This window comes from Panicum virgatum, chromosome 8N, assembly GCF_016808335.1.
Source record: "Panicum virgatum strain AP13 chromosome 8N, P.virgatum_v5, whole genome shotgun sequence".
Taxonomy (NCBI): Eukaryota; Viridiplantae; Streptophyta; class Magnoliopsida; order Poales; family Poaceae; genus Panicum; species Panicum virgatum.
This window is the reverse complement of record NC_053152.1, coordinates 39,211,692-39,231,602: the sequence shown is the minus strand read 5'-3', so window position 1 is coordinate 39,231,602 and position 19,911 is coordinate 39,211,692. Positions and strand designations below refer to the sequence as shown.

At 48.1% G+C, this 19,911-nt stretch overlaps 1 protein-coding gene and 2 long non-coding RNA genes across 3 annotated transcripts; 2 read left to right on the top strand and 1 right to left on the bottom strand.

Moving 5' to 3' along the window:
* Nucleotides 1–221: 221 nt before the first annotated feature.
* On the bottom strand, nucleotides 222–710 carry LOC120685030 (glycine-rich cell wall structural protein 1.0-like). Its single transcript, XM_039966877.1, has one exon. The coding sequence runs from the start codon at nucleotides 708–710 to the stop codon at nucleotides 222–224; it is 489 nt and encodes a 162-aa protein (XP_039822811.1).
* A 9,156-nt stretch (nucleotides 711–9,866) lies between these two features.
* LOC120684315 lies at nucleotides 9,867–11,024 on the top strand. Its single transcript, XR_005679237.1, has 2 exons — nucleotides 9,867–10,353; nucleotides 10,508–11,024. It is a non-coding gene; the product is annotated as an uncharacterized LOC120684315 (long non-coding RNA).
* A 5,141-nt stretch (nucleotides 11,025–16,165) lies between these two features.
* Nucleotides 16,166–18,228, top strand: LOC120686820. Its single transcript, XR_005680390.1, has 2 exons — nucleotides 16,166–16,372; nucleotides 17,918–18,228. It is a non-coding gene; the product is annotated as an uncharacterized LOC120686820 (long non-coding RNA).
* Nucleotides 18,229–19,911: the final 1,683 nt, after the last annotated feature.

Genomic DNA, 19,911 nt, shown 5'->3' with positions numbered 1-19,911 from the left:
CGAGGATGAGGCTGCCTGCAGCGGGGACATGTAAAGCTCCCCATCAGGAGCTTTTACAGCACCGACGAGCTGCAGCGGCACACTGTCAGTCCGCAACCGTTGCGGAAGCACGCCGTCCTTACAAATCCAGCGTACATCCCGTTCCTTCTCTACAGAACCACGTGGCGCGGGGCCCACCACTGCGACTTGCTCCTCCGCGGCCGCGGACGCCGCGAGGAGCCTCACCGCTCGCCGTCCGACACGCCGCCGCCGCCGCCGCCGCCACCCGACCGCGCGCCGGCCTCTGCCCCGCCGCGCACCGCTGTCCGCGCCGGCCGCCGAGTCCCGTGCGCTCCACCACCGGGAGCCGCACCGCGCCGCCCGGAGGAGGAAGGCACCTCCGCAGCCGACGCCGCAGTTCCCTGCTCCCGGCCCGCCTCGCCGCGATCGCTCGAGCTCCGCAGCCGCACCGGTGCCGGCCCGCCTCGCTGCGCTCGCTCGAGCTCCGCAGCTGCAACCGACGCACCTCCACCTCCACCTCCCCGCCCGCCTCCGGCCACCTCGGCCTCGCCCGTGCGCGCCCGGCGGCCGTGCGCGCGGAGCTCGAGGCCCGGCCGCTGTGCGCCGCGCCTTCGCCTCGCTCGGCGGAGCCGCGACCCGCCTCGCACGCCCAGGCCACCGTCCGCGGCCGCCGCGTCCTGCTCGCTGCGACGCCGCGCGCGCCCGGCCATGCTCGCCACGCCGCCACGGCCGGCGCGAGCGGAGGGAGCTGGGGCCGCGCCGGAGGCGGCCTCGCGCCGTCCCGCCGGCCGCCGCGCGGCGTCCTCCGCCCTGCGCCGCGCCGCTCCTCGGCTCCGCGCGGGCCGGCCCGCCTCGGCCGCTCGCCCGCGCTGCAACGCGCGCTCCGCCTCGCCGCGCCGTGACAGCTCCGCCGCAGCGGCCGCGGGCGCTTCGCCTCGCCGCCCGCCCAAGCCCATGGCCGCCAGGAGGGAGGGAGGGAGGAGGGGGCGGCTCCGCACGGCGAGGGAGGAGGGATGAGGGGGTGGCGTGTGTCCGCCGCGACGTGCTGCTGCGCGCCGGCCATGTGCGCCGGTTCGCCACCCGGCTGCGGCGGACCTCGAGCGGCAGCAGCTCGCCGCCGCCGCCGCCGCCGCCGCCAGGGAGAGAGGGAGGGGGGTGGGTCGTGGGTGTGGGAGCAGAGCAAGGGAGGGCTCGCAGGGGAGAGAGAAAGAGAGGAGGGGAGAGGTGAGAGAGATGAAGTGTGGGACCCGCTCTTCATTGATTATAAAAAGGAGTGGATTTGAGTATGAAATGGAGGTGTCTACTAACTAGGATACAGATGATGAAATATAAAGTATGACGAGTGCAAGAAAAATTTGAATAGAGGAGATAATTTTGATGACCATACAAAAATATTCCTTATAGGGGAGTATTTTAGAAGACGACCGCTGTAAACACCCTGACCTACAGTGCTTCGTCCGGGATGGGCCGGCGCCTGCTATGCCCCTGGCGCCGTGTCATTCCGCCGAAAAGGCTGCTCTATATATATTGTTTTCTTTTTACAAAAGACGCTTAAAGCATATCTCATTTATGATTTATAATTTACTAGACAAATATGTTCTTGTGTTGTGGATAAAGTTGGTATAAATATCGGATACGTATAGTTACATGTGCGTTAATTTGTAGTCTACATGATCAAGTTGTGGACGGGGGGCTGTTCCGACTCGCATATGGAATATACTAAGATTCACCTGTCAACGACACAATACAAATCAAACTAAAAATTTAGATCAAAATCTTAGGTGCTTTAAAAATATGTATTGATATCTATACTATAGAGATCGAAGATAATTTAAAACGTTTTTCACCCATATTAGATCCGCCGTACCCTTTATGTTGAACCCATCTGTCAGGATCGAGAGAGGTAGGAAGGGGTGCATACTGCAGATCTGTTAAAATTGTATATTAGAAGGATGTTTCTGCAAAAAAATAAACCCTTTAATTTTCTAGCCGATGTTCGGCACCTAGGGGTGGTAAAGGGTCCAACATTTTGAACTAGAAAATCTAAGGATCGGGCCCTAAAAGGGCCGGGCTCTAAACATATGTATTTTTGAACTAAAAATTTTAAGGGCTTTATTGGGCTGTGAAGAGGCCATTAGGGCCATGGCCCATTACCACCCCTATTGGCACCCACCTGCGCGTACCCGCTGGTCCGCCCATCCGGGCACCTCCGCCCGCGGAACCTCGTCCTCCCATCTCCCTCAGCTTGCCACGACTGGGGCACGCGAGGATCCCGCCATCCATGTCCTCGCCGTGCTCGCCATTCGTGACCAGGACCAGACCGGTCGCACTGTGCTCACAAGTTACTCACTGCTGGAGAAAGACACATCAGTGCCGGTCACAAGATGGCTTAGTGCCGGTCCCTGTGACCGGCACTAAATGGCCGGCACTAACGTGACAGTCGTTAGTGCCGGCTACTCTAACAGGCACTAACGTGTGCATGTTAGTGCCGGTCCGACATACCAGCCGGCACTAACGTGCCCGACCCCGCCTGCCCCCTGGCAGCAAGGTTAGTACCGGCTGGTATAACTGGCCGGCACTAAATGTTTTTTCTTCTTTATGTTTCTTTTCTTTTTCGTTTTTATACGTATAGCTATGCATATACATAGTCGTACTCTTTGCATTACACAGTAATATTAGGACAACATATTACAATAATTATATATATATATATATATATATATATATATATATATATATATATATATATATATATATATATATATTTGTCATGTATGGAACACTTAGGAGTTCAAAAGTACTTGAGATATTATAAATTATTAAGCACATCAACTATAGTAATTTATCAGGTTCCCCGTCGTCGGATCTTCTTTGGCGACGCTTGTACGAAGATCGCCATGAAATTCGCCCTTAGAATTTATGACTTCATCGAGCAGGAATCCGCATATAGCTTCTTGAATTGTCCTGATCCGAGCCATTTCAATGAGTTCTTCTTTCATCCACCAACGTTGTCACATTTTTCGATAAAAACATGAGAATAAAAAATAATGAATTAAAATAATGAGCAGATATGATTGTGCTCACGTACATTGAATGCCTCCACTGTCATTTGCCCTTTTTCACTTGCAAAAGAGTTGATCCACTCGCATACGTAGTATCCACATAAGTTGTTTTCTTGTTCCTATCTCCAACACTATGGACAAATGTGGGTTACGATATAGAATTTTTCTGATGTTTATTGCAAATGACATTAGTAGCGAGAGTATATTCATACCGGAAAATCAGTCACCCAACAAAGAGGCTCGATTTGACCTATGGGCAAGCCTATGTGTTTGCGGAGGTAGCGACTCCATGCAGTATTTACCACCTCAATGAGATCTTGGTACTTTGATTTATCTTGCCTTAACGAGTTGTACACCAAGACCTTGTGTTCCTCAATCCGAATACAAAGCAATATCCAATGAAAGCTGTGCATATACATACGCATAACCAATTAATGTTGATTATAATAGTTATTAAATAGTATTATTAATGCGAAGGGATTGAAAAAAAAGAGGCTAACAAAGAACGACTCACTGATGGTTGTATGGCAAGAGAATGAAGGGACACATGCTATTCTTACGCAACCCCCTGTATATAACATCGATTATTTCTTCAGACTTTTGCGCTACCGATTTCTCATGTATAATATCGGGGTCGAAGAACCCGACGTTATGGAAGTTCTTCTTTCGGCAAATTTGAATTTTTGACCTACGGGACACAAGAAAAACGGGGATCATTCAACACACAAGGCTAAAAATAATGAAATGAGAGACAATACTTACATGCACCATACACTCACGAGGGACTTGTGAAGGGCATCTTGATGGTATAAATCGTAAAGTGCTGCAAACTCGATATATACATCATCTGCCCCCCGCCAGAAATGCTCATCTTTAATCCGAGCTGGGAACATCTCTAATTCATTAGCTTTAGGTTGCACGGCATACCATTTGTGTAACTTGGCCATTCTCGTTGGTAGGAATGGTAGCAATTCTGGCCATATCAAAGGTTCACCAAGTACAAACTTTTTCTTGCCGCGTGCATTCTGTAGGGCCTCCCCAAGCAATTGAGCCCTTGTTAGATCAGTTTGCAGTATCATCCCAGCCATGGTCAACGGATCTCTTGATTCATCAGGATATTCTTCACGCGGCACTATCAACGGAGGGATCGATTGTTTGGATTGCTCTCCGAGCTGGGGAACGGTCTTTGCATTAATCCGCCGATTCTTGGGGTTGCTGTAGCACTTTCTGATCTGCCGATCATAATCCGACTCCCTTTCTTTCTCCTTGGTGGGATCTTTAATGAAGTGTTTAATGAAGTGTGACTTTGCAACCGGATCTATTTCTAGCTTCTTGTTCGCAGCCTCCCTTAGTAGCTTGCGCTTCAGCAAAAAGGTTTGAAACGATTCTTCTGCCTCTTCCTCTTCTGGAGCCTTCGCTTTCTTCTTTCTTTGGTGCTTATGAGATGGCTGGACCGAAGGTACCGTGTATGCCTTCTGTCGCTGACTCTGATTGTGTTGTGCGGCTGGTGATGATGCCGGAATTGGCTCACTTTGTGCGGCTGGTGATGGCGGATCCATGCTGGGATCACGTGCAGGCGGTGGAGAAGGTGGGCCAACACTAGGATTCCTGTCAGCTGGCGTTGGTGATCTTTGCCTTGAGCACCGAGCGGAGTCTGTGGCTGCTTGCACCAATCTTATGTCGCGCTTTGGCCACACGATCCATGTGTGTACGGCATGTTGTAGTTCTATTTCTTCAGGACTTATAGGGATCGGGAGGTCCATGTCTTCCCAGCGTTCTTCAGTAATTCGGTCAACAAAGACTCTGGCGAATTGTAACACCCCGGTGTTAATTTTTGCTGCTAATCAAGTGTTTAGTCGCTAATCAGGGATAATCAAGGTCATTAGTGCTAATCAAGTTTAGTAAGTTCTAGTTGAATCAAATTCCGTCAAATTTTGGGCTCGACTCGCCTTGGACCGGTCTCTCGGCATGGAGCAGAGCATGCCGCGTGACACGCCGTGATCGACGCCGTGCCCACGTGCCGGCCATCCTAGGCGTCCGTGCCGCCGCCGTCTCGTCGTGCACAACAATCTTATCCTTGCCCCGGCGTCCAAGTCCATCTTCGCTTCCTCACTTGGCCCTTTCTTCCTCCTCGAGCAGAACTCGACCGAGCTCGCGCCACTCGCTCTCGCCGGCCGAAATCCGCCGCCCCTGCTCGATCCTCTCTCGATTCCTCGCGCCCCGAGCTCCCTCACTACCTCCTCCACCATCCCCGCCCCTCACCCGAGCTCCTCCCCGGCTGAGTAGGTTGCAATCCCTAACCCTATCGCCGGCCGCTATTAGGGCCAAACTGAGCTCCGCCTCCCTCGCGTCGATCCGCTTCTCCGACCACCCTCCGCTCGAATCGACCCCAAGAATGGGTTCGTGGTGAGTCACTCGTGCTCCCCGGCCTTTTTCCCCTTTGTTTTGTGCATCGCCGGTGCCGAAACACGGCCGCCGCCGCCGCCCGCCGCGGGCCCCATCCGCGCGGCCCTGCGCCGTGCTGCTGCGCACCCCGGCCCTGCCCGGCTGCGCTGGGCGTCGCGTCGCCCCACCCCGCGGCCGCCGCCCTCTGCCGTCGCCGGAACGCCGCGCCACGCCGCCGCTCCCCTGCTTCGCCGCTGCCGCCGTCGCCGGCTGCCCTCTAGCCCCTGCGCAAGCCTCTGCGGGCCGCAGCCGCCCCCAGCGCCGCTGCGCGTCGCGGCCGGAGCCGCCGAGCCGCCCCTGGCCGGGCGCCGCCGCCATCCAGGCCGTCCCCGCCGCCCTGCCCTCCGCGCTGCCGGCATGCGCGCGCGGGGTGGGTGGCCTGGGGGCCTTTGAGCCCCTGACCAATGGGGCCCACGGCCCTATTAGGAATAGATTTTCTTTTATTTGTTTATTTCATGCTGAAATTTCATAAATGCATAATAAATCACGCAAAAATGCGAAAAATACAAACTAAATTTTGTTAGGTTTCAAAAATCATTATCTTCAGAAGAAAAATATTTGTGATTGGTAAATGTCACTTTTGCTCCTGCTAAAAATTCAGCTTGTGTTTAACCTAGTTTATTTATTACCGGTTGGTCTAGTGCTCTAAAAAAATTATGAAATTTATTCAGTAAATTATTTTTTATATGTGTAGTTCACTGAAAATTTTTTAGGTGCATAGCTTATGTGCATGTTTGTGGATCTATTGTTGCTCAGTTTATTTTGCTAGGGCAAAAGTAAATGTTTTCTTTTTGCAATAAAAGTTAATAAATTTTTCTTGCATGTGTTGTCAATGCCTTTTCCTGCTAGTAAAATGTTACTACTTTATTCATGCCGGCAAGTTGAGTTCCTGCACGTGTTTCGCTCCTAGCCGCAGTTTTCCTTTTTGCGCTGCCAAATAATCTTTCTTTCGGTGTTATCGTTGCATCATGATCTCTTGTGTCATTTCTTTGCACCATTTTAATTAGTGCATGGCATCTTTCCTTACGTGTAGACGTCGCGAGTGAAGCCGTCTATGAGTTGATCACTGAGCCGATCCAGGAGCCGCAAGCAGGGGAACCGCAAGCCGAAGCAGCCGTCGAGCCAGATCCAGAAGTCGCTAACCCCGCTAACTGGCAAGGCAAGCCCCGGTGCATAACCCTTAATTTCAGTATTCAATATTTGTTATTTTTTTTATTGTGCATTTAGGTTTCTAGGAGTTGATTGGAACCTTAGATGCATGATCCCTAGGTTTCCTCAGTTACTCTACTAGTATACAGGTCGTTAGTACGGCAATGCTTAATTAGGATTCGGTAGAAGACGAGTGATTCCTGTCACTCGCGAGATATAGGTCTTGTTACTTATGAAAAAGTTACTGGAGAACGAATCTTTGAGAAAAAGAAAGGAAAAATGGAGACCGGGCGGAGAAGTATTTGGTTATGGATATGGAAGTTATGGAAAGTGAGCCTCCGCCTGTGTCGATTGAGGACCGTACCGTTGTTGGCACTACAGATCGAGGATTAAACAGTACTAACCACATGCCGAAAGTAGGAGGTAGTCGAAACCGGTAAGCTCAGTACCATATGTGCACCGGTAGCCGGACTTGATACTGTCTTCACCAGTGGAGCTAGTAAACAAACTCATGGCTGACCCTTCGATGGTATCGGTGGGGCTAGCAGTCACGGGTCGCAGGACAGTTCAGTTATTCGGTGTGCATATGTGAAGGGTTGCCACGTAGGGTCCGACGGGGCCTATATGTGACTTGTGTGTTAGGTCCACCTTGCAAGGTTAAATCGAATCGATTCGCCGTGACTCGCGGATATGAGAACCTTGATCTCTCTGTCACATCGTAGTAAAGAAGTGGAATGAGTTTGAACTGAGAATGTTGGCTGTGGTAATCTGAAAAGATAATGTGATCAACCATGCGTGCTATAGATGTTTAGGCAAATCTAGTTGGTACCTGATAAACTTAAATTGAGCTAAAATATTGCAAGTAAGGATCCAGTATTAGTAGCTTTTTAGCAAAACAAACTCCAGAGCCAAAAAGCTTTTCATGTCTAGTTAGTGGGCTAAGTATACCCATGGACGGGTAAGTCTTGCTAAGTATTAGAATACTCAGTCTTGTTGTTGCCATATATTTTAGCAGGATGCTTTCCGGAGGACTCCGAGGAGATCTGCGCCTCGTCGATCGGTCAACCACTTCCTCCGGGTTGGTCGGTCGAGTGGGTCCCGTCTTCTCCGTGAAGTTCGGGCAGGTGAGCCTCACATCAGTGGGCAAGATGTGAAGTTCGTCTTCTGTCGTCGACGTTATCTATTGTTTTGTTTTGAAGCTTGTTTTTAACTCTGAATTGCTTTCTGCTGCGTTTGAACTCTAAGGTTTGACTTGTAAAACTAGCTTGTAAACACTTTTTGTAGTTTAAGTTGGTGCTTCTGTTAAACTCGGGTTGTAAATGACTTTAAACGCTTTTGTTGCCGGTAATCATCTGTGCTCGTCTTTTGGGCGAGAGTTCCTGTGTAATCGATCCTGGTTACAGCAGGCGGTCTGAGTGTACTGGTTGAGTGCAGTAATTCTGGTTTGAGTTTAAGTGTTAATTATTGCACTTGATTGGTATTATTTGGACTGTTCTGTGACACGAATGCTTCAGGAATCGGCTGGCAATGTATTGTCCCGCCTTCTTCTTGGACTTCCGCATAACCCTCAGCACAAACTTTGAGCTTTTTCCCATAAAGAACCAGAAGCTCACATTGAGTCCTAACGGTGATGTCATCAATGGGGTCCCTCGGCCTGTCGGCACCCAAATTAGGGTCCACATTGAAAGAAGGGGGGCTGATCTCCACATTGGCAGCTGGCTGGTCCGAGCGTTGCCCAACTGTTGCCTCAAGTGACATTATCCGGTTTTCTAGGCTACGGATCTTCTCTGTCACTACTGTCTTGCTTCTGCATCGGCTTCGGTAGGTTTCGAGATCTCCGGAAAAGCCATATTTCCATGGAACTACGCCCACGCCTCGGGTCCGTCCAGTGTGTTCTGCATTCCCAAAAGCGTAAGTCAGCTCGTCATTCTCTCTGTTGGGCTGGAAGGTTCCTTCTTCCGTACGCCTCATTGCGTCCTCGAGTCTTTGGGCAGCCTCTCTTAGTACGTCGCTAGTCACAAACATTACAGTGTCGGGGTCTAGTGTGCCTCCATGAGCATAGAAGTAATACCTTGCTCGTTTGGGGCAACTCAAGGTCTGCGGTACGATTCCTTTTACAATTAAATTATTTTCCATCTTTTCCCATTTCGGAACAGCAACCTTATAACCTCCAGGCCCAAGTCTATGGAAGTTTTTCTTTTTGCTAGCATTCATTTTGCCTTGAATCGAGGCTGCGATGCTGTCAGCACTGTGCTTGTAATTCACGAATTCATTCCACCACTCTCGTTGCTTCTTCCAGATTTTATCAAAATCTGGTGTGAGGCCCTTGTTGACAAAGTTTGCCACCAATTTTTTCTTGAACGAGCCGAACTGAGTTGCCATCTTCTTAAATGCTCATCCCTTTACTTTGTCAGCTTTGCCTGGGGGAAAGTTGAAGTGCAACGACACCTCTTTCCATAACAAATCTTTCTCTGAATCTGGCACGATATCTTCAGGTCGATCAGAGACTTTATTTCTCTTCCAAAGCTTGTACTTTATGGGGACAGTTTCCCTAACAAGATATCCCAATTGATTTACAAATGTCGTCTTAATTTGACCAGGGGCTAGTGGCTCGCCGGTTGCTTCGTTGATCTCCGTGATGGTCATACATCCTACCATCTTCCTCTTGGAGCCACATTTCCGTTTAGGCTTCGTCGATCCTGATGCCTGAAAGAATCGCAAATTTATCAAGCGGGTTGCTAGCAACTAGTGGACGTCGCGGCAGGTATGCGTAACCTGCATAACCCGCAAGCAAGGGTTCCGGATCGAAAATTATCATGATATTAGGTAACTTATTGACTGAAACATTCATAAGAATTTTTAGCTGGAGCACGACTGCTTACACAAGGACTGAAATCATCAACAAAGTTAGCAACATAACACAAATAGTTCGCAGCTGGGCCGCATGTGTCACAAACAATATCTTGCTCCTAACATATATATTGAGAACTTTTATACCTCGGCTTCCTCGACATTTTCTTCTTCCTCCCCACTAATATCTTGGTCCTCGTCGCTATGATAATGCAAGTTTAAAAATTGGCTGCCATCATTCTCGTCCTCATCAAACTCTGGAGCTACGTACCGAGTACTATCATGAATGAGGTCGTGCATTAACTTGTCTTGGTTGTCCGTAGGATCCATTTCCACTACCTGAAACAATAAAAAAACAGCAAGCCACATACTTTGTTTGAATCATGGCTGAATTAAGGAGAAATTTGTACCAAGAATTGAGCATAAACAGTACTATAATGCCTTTAAGCAAGTATATTTGTTTAAGTATATTTGATCACAGGAAACACTAGCAGCCATATATAGAGTTACAGCAGCCATAGTATATGATGATTTATTGACCTAAAAATGCTTGTTTGATCTGATTAAAAAAATGCTCAACATGTCTGCTTCATTCTGTTCTGCCTCTTTACAGGGACTGTTGCAAACAGAAGTCCAGCACAGTGTGGTAGAGGTAGATGAAAGTCAATTCAAGACATCAACATCTGGGGTTACAAAGGAAGAGGTTGAGGCAACCAATGCCAGCCATGAACAAGGAACGAGCACCACTACCTCGATCAGCAGGCATGCACTTTGCCTTCTAACTTTGCGTTGCATGCTTACTGTTTATAATTTCCTTCATATGTCGCAAAAGGCGACAGTATATTAGGTAAGTAAATGTTTCCCCATGGTTCTTCCTAGCGCTCATTATTAGAGTTGGATATATATATCAATTACAACCTCTATAAGTATTGGTCTGACCATTGCACTATCATGATACTTGCCTAATGATTGAATATTCTGTTCCTTGTTATGGCCTGCAGGAGAACTTCAAAAGTGCAGCAGAAGAAAGATGACAACCTATTCTGGCTTGTCCTTAGGGCATTTGTTGTTGCTATATCAAAAATCTGGGCAAAGTGAACAATGCAGAGAAGGCAGATGTGGAACTAAAGATCAAGATGCATCCTTCCTATTGGAAAACAAGAGCTGCTCCATGGATTTCCATTTCTACCATGCGAATATATATATATATATATATATATATATATATATATATATATACATATACTTATTTTCGATGCAGTTAGGCTATTTAGTAGAGACATATATTTGGTCTAGTTTGTAGTCGCTTCCCACTGTAGGTGTAATGTTTTGTGGTCTTGGTCAGCTTTGTGAAACATATACTACAACTAAAATGGATGGCATGCGCTTCTTTCTTGGGTAAAAGGTGCAAGACCTCAGTTATATTATCTGAAATATGCAGAGCTATTCTCGCCAACTGAACTGAAGTTGGCTTGTTTCTATTCTGGTGAAATTTAGCTCGGATTTACCTCTGATCAATCTTGGTGCAGCATTTTATAACATCTCAGTCATATCCTTCTGCCAACAGTTATATTTTGAGTCATGGGGTTATGACGATACAAATTGAATATCGTTACACTTTTGGAGACAGAATCATTTTGGCAATAACTTGGGCATTAGTTGCGCTTTTTCCCCTGCCTAAAGTTATATTAAGAAAAGATGAAAAGTAATGTAACGCCTACTCGGTTAAACATAGAGCAAACTGTTACAAGCTTCAGATCATTTGGTTGGTAGCATAACACTAGGTTTAGATAATCTAGAGGCTGAATGATGCACATCGTTGATCAACATGGAAAAACAAAAGCCATTATATTGTGCGTCAACTCTAAATGCTATGCTATTTGCACTGTACTTGAAAGTTGAAACTGAAGTGAGCAGATACACATTGCTTCCTGAAACATCCCTTCAACTAGGAGCACATCTAAGACATCAACGTTGTGACCTCACCAATTGGGTATTTCTGAGTCTAAAAAAACAAAAAGCCTAAACCTTTTTGTTTCAGCTTGAAAGAGAGATTTCTGAGTCTTCTAAAAGGTTATTTTTCATGCAGATGATTGAAGTATTACTTTTGGTATCTAATTTTTTCTCTTTATCTTTGGTGCTTGGAGTTGTAACCAACAAAGAAGTTGCCGCTGCTATGGAAAACATCTTAGTGCTGGGCATTCAACTAAAAGGTTATATTGTTCTTACCTTCGGTGATACACGGGCCTGGACGACGAGGCGCAGGGGCAGCCGGGCAGCCGGGCTGCGCGGAACGGGCCGCGCGCGTGGACGACGAGGTGCGCGGCGGCGGGGGCAGCCGGGCTGCGCGAAACGGGCCGCGCGCGTGCGAGGACGAGGAGGCGCGGCGGCAGAGGCAGGGACGGCGTGGTCGGGGGGCGGTGGGGGCAGCCGGGCAGCCGCGATGGCGCGGGATGACCTCGACGGGCGGCTGCACGGACCGGACGGCGAGGACGCCGAGGTGCGCGGCGGCGCGGGCCGGGCGAGGACGACGAGGCGTGGGGGCGGCCGGCCTGGGGACGACCTCGAGGGACGGCAGGCTGGGGACGACCTCGAGGGGCGGCCACGGTCGAGCGCCGGCCGGGGACCCACGCGCGGCCGGGGAAGAAGGCGGCGGCGCACGCGGGCGGGTTGGGCGACGTCAGGGCGGCGGGGCGACATCGATCTGAATTTGGCGAAGGGGCCGGGGTAATTTGTTTGGGGGGATGGCTCGGTTAGTGCCGGCTGGTATTACCAGCCGGCACTAACGTGCCCCCGTGACGTCAGATGGACACGTTAGTGCCGGCTGGTAATCCTAACCGGCACTAACGTTAATATAGGGAGCCACCTTGGATGAATTCTGAAGAATCGTGAAGTTTGCTTGGCTGAATTCACTACAAGGGATGTTCACATTACATTTCTTTTCTAGTGTGCCTTTTCCCTTTAGTCGCCCCTCATGGTGTGACACGGGGAGCCCAATCGGATCGAGATCAGGAAGATAGTCAACGCAAAACTCAATGACCTCCTCTGTTCCATAGCCCTTAGCAATGCATCCTTCTGGGCGAGAACGTTTGCGCACGTACTTCTTCAATACGGCCATGAACCTCTCGAAAGGGAACATATTGTGTAGAAAAACAGGACCTAGGATAGTTATTTCTGTCACAATATGAACTAGAAGGTGTGTCATAATATTGAAGAAGGAAGGTGGGAAGACCATCTCGAAGCTGACAAGACATTCGACAATGTCTTTCTGCAGCTTTATTAGATTATTTGGATTAATTGCTTTTTGCGAAATTTCATTCATGAACGTACAAAGTTTTACAACTGTCAATCTCACATTTTCCGGTAGAACACCCCTCAGTATAACCGGAAGTAATTGTGTCATCAAAACATGGCAGTCATGTGACTTCAAGTTTTGGATTTTCTTCTCTTTCACATTTATTATGCCCTGTATATTTGAGGAGTAACCAGACGGGACCTTGATACTATTCAAGCAATCGAACATACTTTCCTTCTCCTCTTTGCTCAGATTATAGCTGGCAGGTTTTAAATAGTGGCATCCTTTGTCTCTCTTCTCGGTTGCAAGCCTTGTCGTCCAGCTAGCTGTTGCATGTCGCGCCTTGCTTCCAATGTGTCTTTTGACTTACCATACACTCCCAGGAAGCCTAGTAGTTTCACACAAAGATTCTTCGACAGATGCATCACATCAATTGCGTTGCGAACCTGTAAGACTTGCCAATAAGGTAGGTTCCACAATATAGACTTCTTCTTCCACATTGGAACATGTCCCTGGTCATCCTTGGGAACAGGTTGGCTACCGGGACCCTTTCCAAATACTACCTTCACATCCTTGATCATCGAGAACACACGCTTTCCATTACGGAATAGAGGCTTAGGACGAGTTTCGGGCTCTCCTTTGAAATGCTTCCCTTCGGTTCTTAGGGGGTGATCGGTAGGAAGAAATCGACGATGGCCTATGTATACGCACTTCTTACAATGTTTCAAATAAATGCTATCGGTCTCATCATAACAGTGGGTGCAGGCCATGTATCCCTTGTTCGACTGTCCCGAAAGTTTTCCAAGTGCAGGCCAATCATTGATGCATACAAAAAGCAAAGCTCGGAGGTTGAAGGACTCCTGTTTATACTCATCCCACACACGTACACCTTCTTCTTTCCAGAGTAGTAAGAGATCATCCATCAAGGGTTGCAGGAACACATCAATGTCGTTGCCAGGTTCTTTTGGCCCTTCTATAAGCACCGGCATCTTGATGAACTTATGCTTCAAGCACAACCAAGGAGGAAGGTTGAACATACATAGAGTCACGGGCCATGTACTATGAGCGCTGCCAAACTCACCGTACGGATTCATTCCATCCGCACTTAGAGCAAATATTACATTCCTTGGGTCGTTGTCAAATTGAGGATACTCTCGGTTAAGATTTCTCCACTGGGACCCATCTGCTGGGTGTCTGATCATGTGATCCTCCTTACGGTCTTCTTTGTGCCACCGCATCAACTTAGTGTTATCCTTGTTTTTGAAAAAGCGCTTCAGACGTGGTATTATAGGGAAGTACCACACCAACTTTGCGGGAACTCTCTTCTTTACCAGCTGCCCATCAACATCACCTGGATCATCTCGCCTGATCTTATACCACAATGCGCTGCAAACAGGACAAGCTTACAAGTTCACGTATTCGCCGCGATACAGGATGCAGTCGTTAGGACATGCGTGAATCTTCTGCACGTCCAATCCAAGAGGGCAAACCATCTTTTTAGCTTCGTATGTTGTTGACGGCAGTTCATTACCCTCAGGAAGCATGTTCTTTACAATCTTTAATAGCTCACCAAATCCCTTATCGGTGACACCATTAGTTGCCTTCCATTTCAGCATCTCCAGCGTGGTACCCAACTTCTTTTGCTCCGGTTTGCAACTAGGGAACAACGGCCTTTTGTGATCCTCCAACATCTTCTCGAACTTTAATGCCTCCTTCACTGTCTCACTGTCTTTCTGTGCATCAAGTAACGCCTGACCTAGCTCGTCAGGTGGCTCCTCTTGTGCAACATTTGCTTCACCCTCGTCCATTGGTTCATCTTGAAAGCCACCTGCTTCATGAACCCATGCCCAATCTGGAAGGTTGTTATCATCATCGGCATTTTCTTCATTATCTTCCATCATAACTCCAACTTCGCCATGCTTGGTCCAAAGGGTATAGTTACTCATGAATCCATTCAAGGCCAGGTGATTCCATAGAGTATCTCTTTTCCGGAATTCCTTTTTATTTTCGCAAATACTGCATGGACAACACATTAAACACTTTGGCGACCTATTTGCCATTGCCGCCTTGAGAAAAGAATCTAAACCCTGAATCCACGCCGAGGTGCTCCGGCTGCCGTGCATCCATTGCCGGTCCATCTGTAATTAATTACCGTATAAAAACAAAAATCAATTCTACATATATCAAAACAAGTTACTATGAAGTAATTCGAAAAAAATTGTAAATGTGTCATAGGCCACCTATCTAGTAAACCTAAAGTAAATAGCAAAATAAATTAACACAATAACATATACACATGTCACCATGAAATAATTCGAAAAAATCATTCTAAATGTGTGATAGTCAAACTATATAGTAAACTTTCTCTAAAAAACAACAAATAATTCTACCTTACTCAAATTAATGAACAAATTGATAAATCATGTTCATTTTCCCTCATCCTTAAAATTTTGCATAATAACATATAAACATGTCCCCGTGAAATAATTAAAAAATAATAATCTAAATGTGTCATACTCAAACTATCTAGTAATCCTTCTCTAAAACACAACAAATCAATTCTATTTTGTTCAAATTAATGAACAAATTGAAAAATTATGCTCATTGTTCCTCAACCTTAAAATCACTATTTTCTTTACCTAGAAAGCATGAAACAAAAGAATAAACACCGTGAAAGAAGAGTGGAAGAAGCTGCTAACCTTTGGTGCACTTGGATGGGTGAAATCATCACAAATTTTGGAGAAAATGGGCAGCACCTCTCCTCTAACACGCCATGGCAGAGAGGAGAAGCTCGACCAAATGGATGGGTCGGGCTGGGGAAGAAGGGAGGAGGCAGTATATACGGGGCAACTTAGTGCCGGCCAGTAATTTCAGCTAGTACAAACTGTAGACTGTTAGTGCCGGCTGGAACCTTAAGCCGGCACTAACCTGCACCGTGCCAAGTTAGTGCCGGCTGGTAGTTCCAGCCGGCACTAAATTGGCTGCTGACCATTAGGGGCTTGTCTGCTGACCGTTGGGGGTGACACTTTAGTGCCGGCTGGAGAATCTAGCCGGCACAAACGTGACCGTCGTGTACTGTACAAGCACGTTAGTGCCGGCTCCTATGTGACCGGCACTAAACGGCTGGTACCGATAAGCGTTTCTCCAACAGTGACTGTAGCATGCATGGGTACTGTAGCTATAGATCTCATCCATCCATCTGTGAATAGACGGTTAGGAACATACCAAAAGTCACCACTACATTTATTCACTAAGGCCTAGTTTGGAAGCACAATTCCCCGCCGGGATCCCGGCAATTTCCCCGCGCCCGCAGCCCCGCAGGATTCTCCCACGCGGAGTCCACAAGGTGCATTTGGAAGCCTGTTGCTTGGGGTTTTCCGGCCCGGGTTAGCCCAATTCCCCCGGGGAATAGTTCCTGGCCTGTGGACATCGGGGAGCCCTCCCCGTCTCTCACGACTCGCGGAGTCGAGCGGGAGAGCGCCGCCGCTGGCTGCCGATCTCCTCCGGCGACCTCGTGACGGCAGCGCCTCCTTCACCGGAGTCTCTACGGCAACCACATCCTTCGCATCAGGTAGTTCCCCCTCCCCTTCCCCTCACCACGCATCTCCCTGTGCCCCCGCTAGGGTTTCTTTCACCCGATAGGGTGAGTCGGCGCCGCTTGCAATAGCACGAAGCACCACACGCTGATCGGCCCCCGTGTACTCGGAGATGACGCCGGAGAGGGCGACCCGGCCGTACGTGTTCATGTTGGCCAGTGCCGCCTCCAGCATCTCGCCGCTGACATTCTCGAAGTAGATGTCGATGCCGTCGGAGAAGTACCTGCCAAGATGTCCCGTCGGGCTGAGCTCATCGTTCAGGTTCAGGTGGAGAGCGAGCATGATGAGCAGCAGTGGCACTGACCTCTTGAGAGCTGACTTCAGGTCGGGCTCCTCTTTGTAGTTGAACGCATCGTCGAATCCCAGCTTGTCTTTGAGCAGGTCAACCTGGGAAATTGAATCAGAGTTTCATCAGTACCCTGGAGCATGGTATTGATTTAGTACCCTGGAGCATGGTATTGATTCAGATCATGATTTTTATAGGGCCACTTCTCTCTTTAGCAAACTTTACTAGCTTTTTGCAGGCTGTGTAGTTAAAAACTTTATCAAGTAATTAATTAAAATATATACAAACAAGTGATCAGTCAAGGTTTATATATATAAATATAGATATTATAGGTCCTCGCAAAAAATATAGATATTATAGGAGAAGGCTCAGGTTGGTGGAGACCAGGTCTCTCCTGGTTTCAGATTGTGTAATATATAGATATTATAGGAGAAGGCAGCAATGCATCATCTTGGGAAAGAAATACAATCCAAAATAAGCTCCATGGAATGTGTTTCTGCTAGGCTAGTTAATCACTGTCGATTGTGAAGTTCAATTACAGCCTAAATATCTATAAAAACCATGGTTCAACTCTCTCCCTTTTTATTTTGCACACATTGCTGCATCGGTTAGTTTTGAACATGTTCATGACCGGCGACAGTGATGTTCAGAGAAAAAAAATCTAGGCACCGTTGAACTTGCTGGTATTGCTTTAAGTCTTCTCTTTCATAGGATCCTGAGTTATTGATCTTGGATAGTCATTGGCAAATTCAGTTATGTTTGTGCTATTTTTTATGTTGTCTCTGTGTTAGCAAGGTAAGAGTATGACAAGCAGCCATGCCTTTTGCTCTAAGAGATTAAGGATTTTTAGTTTGTTAAGTTGCTTTTGGAACATGGGAGCGAGGGGTACTATTCTATATTGGCCCATACAGTATATAAGGAGTAAGGCAGCTTTAATTTTGATGAGCTTGAGGTCCATGCATGTTACTTGGTTGTTGACTTGTTGAGCAGATAAACTGACCACATGAGCTGTAGCATGTTGATTGGCTTAGGAAGGAAAAGACGACCATGTTGAGGTTTAGCTTTTCTGCTGTCCCTGTTCTTTGGAGCAGATTGTACCTGTTCTTGTCTTCATTGTTTAGAAAAGTAATATTGAAATGCATGCTGGTGGTTTGAAGCATTGTGTCATTACTTCTTTCAGCGGTGCTTTGGTAATTATTTAACTAATGTGAACTTTCTTTGTGTTACTTTGTAGAGCACTTGCTGCAAATAGTGCATAGAAGGTAGAAGTTATTTCGTGACAGGAGTGGCACAAATGCAGATTGGCGAAAGTAGATTATGGTGTTGCTGGTGACTTTGGGATCACAGATATTGGTGCTAGAGTTCTTCCTAGTGTCTTTTTTTTTTGTTCCAGATTGAAAATGGGCAAATAAATTTCTGGTCTCATTTTATTTTATATTATCTATCTGGATATTTGCATGGACATGACCATATGTAAGCCATTCATTTCAGTTGGCAGTATATCTTGCTATTGTGAAGGCCACATGATCATATTGTTGCTCTGTTTATCCCCTGATTTTTTTTAATTTTCTGAATCTTTCTTATGTTCCTACACATGAAATTGTTTAGAAAATGGTGAGCTGCAAGCAAATGGTTTTTGTTCTGGAATTATATAGCAAAAAATGTGCTAATTAAGAGCAAATATATATTATATTATATAGCAAATGGTGTTTGAATGATGCAAAACAATGGGGGAGATGGCACGTCCGAACGAGAGGTGGGGAGCGGCACCCAGGAAGCACACTGCCAAACAGTGACAGGGGAGGTGGGGAGCAGCACCTAGGGAACCACAGGGAATTAAAAATCCACAAAAATCCCCCTCGGGGGTTAAATTCCCTGGATTAATAGCCCTTTACTTCCAAACTAAGCCTAACTTGCCTTCAGCAAGTCAAGTCGGTGAATCCACGGCGCCTTCCATTGTGATGCGTTTAAAAAAAGAAAAGGTAATGGGTATGGATTAATCTATACCTCTATTAATTGCAAAGTTTTAAATAGTCGGCTATAACTTCCGCTATAGATGACTATAACTGTTATAAGGACAGTCGCTATGGCATTTAGTCCACTATAAAGCCGGTCATAACCCGCTAAACGCCTTAATGGCACCCCTGCCACTAAACATCTTAGCCAGCGATTTAAAATATTGATTAATTAATATTTTTATTTGATGTAAATCACATTGTTGATCGATGTGAAATTACATTATAAGTTATGAAAAAAATATAGAACTAGTGTATATAAGAGCATCTTCAGCAGGAAGAGCAAATAGGCTACCAAACTAAAAAATCAAACTCCAGGGAAGCAAATGGACTGATATTTTGGTAGGGCTTCCAAATTTCTCCCCCCACCTCCCAATTTGATGGCCTCTATTTAGGCTGAAACTGTGGGTCCCACTTTTTTTTTCTTCCCTTCGTTCCGATCCAATCGGGCGCCCGATCTCGACCCGCCGCCGGCGGCTGCGCTCGCGCCCGCCGCCCTGCCCGCCTCCGCCACCCATCGCGCCGTCGCCGGCTGCGCTCGCGCCCGCCGCCACCTGCCGGCTTCCCTCTGCTCCTCGCTGCCAGACCTCTGGACGACGCGTTCACCAGCGGCGACAGCCTCTTCTTGGGCAAAGAGCTGGAGGCCGGCGACGCCAGGGCGAGCCCGATCCGCGCCAGGGCGACGCACGCGGCACGCCGCCCCGCACACCGCCGCCGCCCCCGCCCCGTACGCCGCTGCCGCCGCACGCCGCTGCCGCCGCACGCTGCGCGCCCCCACTCGTCGGTCTCTTCCCCGCCGCGCGCGTGTGCTGCTCTTCTTGCGCCGAGCGCTGCTTGCTTGACGCCGCGCCGGTTGTCGATGAGCATGGGCCCCTCCTCCACCTCCCTCCACCTCCGCTGAATACTCCGGTTTATCTAGATTTGACTTGTCTCGGCTTATTTCCTCTCACAAAATACTATTCATTCTACCAGCTCAATGCTATTCATGCGGTCGCTCTAGCTCTCTCCTCCGGTTCTCCCCCACAGCTTGGCGTAGACAGGCAGACAGCAGAGGCCGAGGCTCTGCCGGCCGGCCGAGCTGCCACCGGCCCCGGGTCCCGCCCTAGCGGCCGCGCGGCCCTGCTGGCCGAGGTGCCGCCACCGTCCGTCCGAGCAGCTGCGCCGGGCTGGACGTTTGTGTTTTTTTCAGACCTCCATCAAGAGCTCGTTCAAG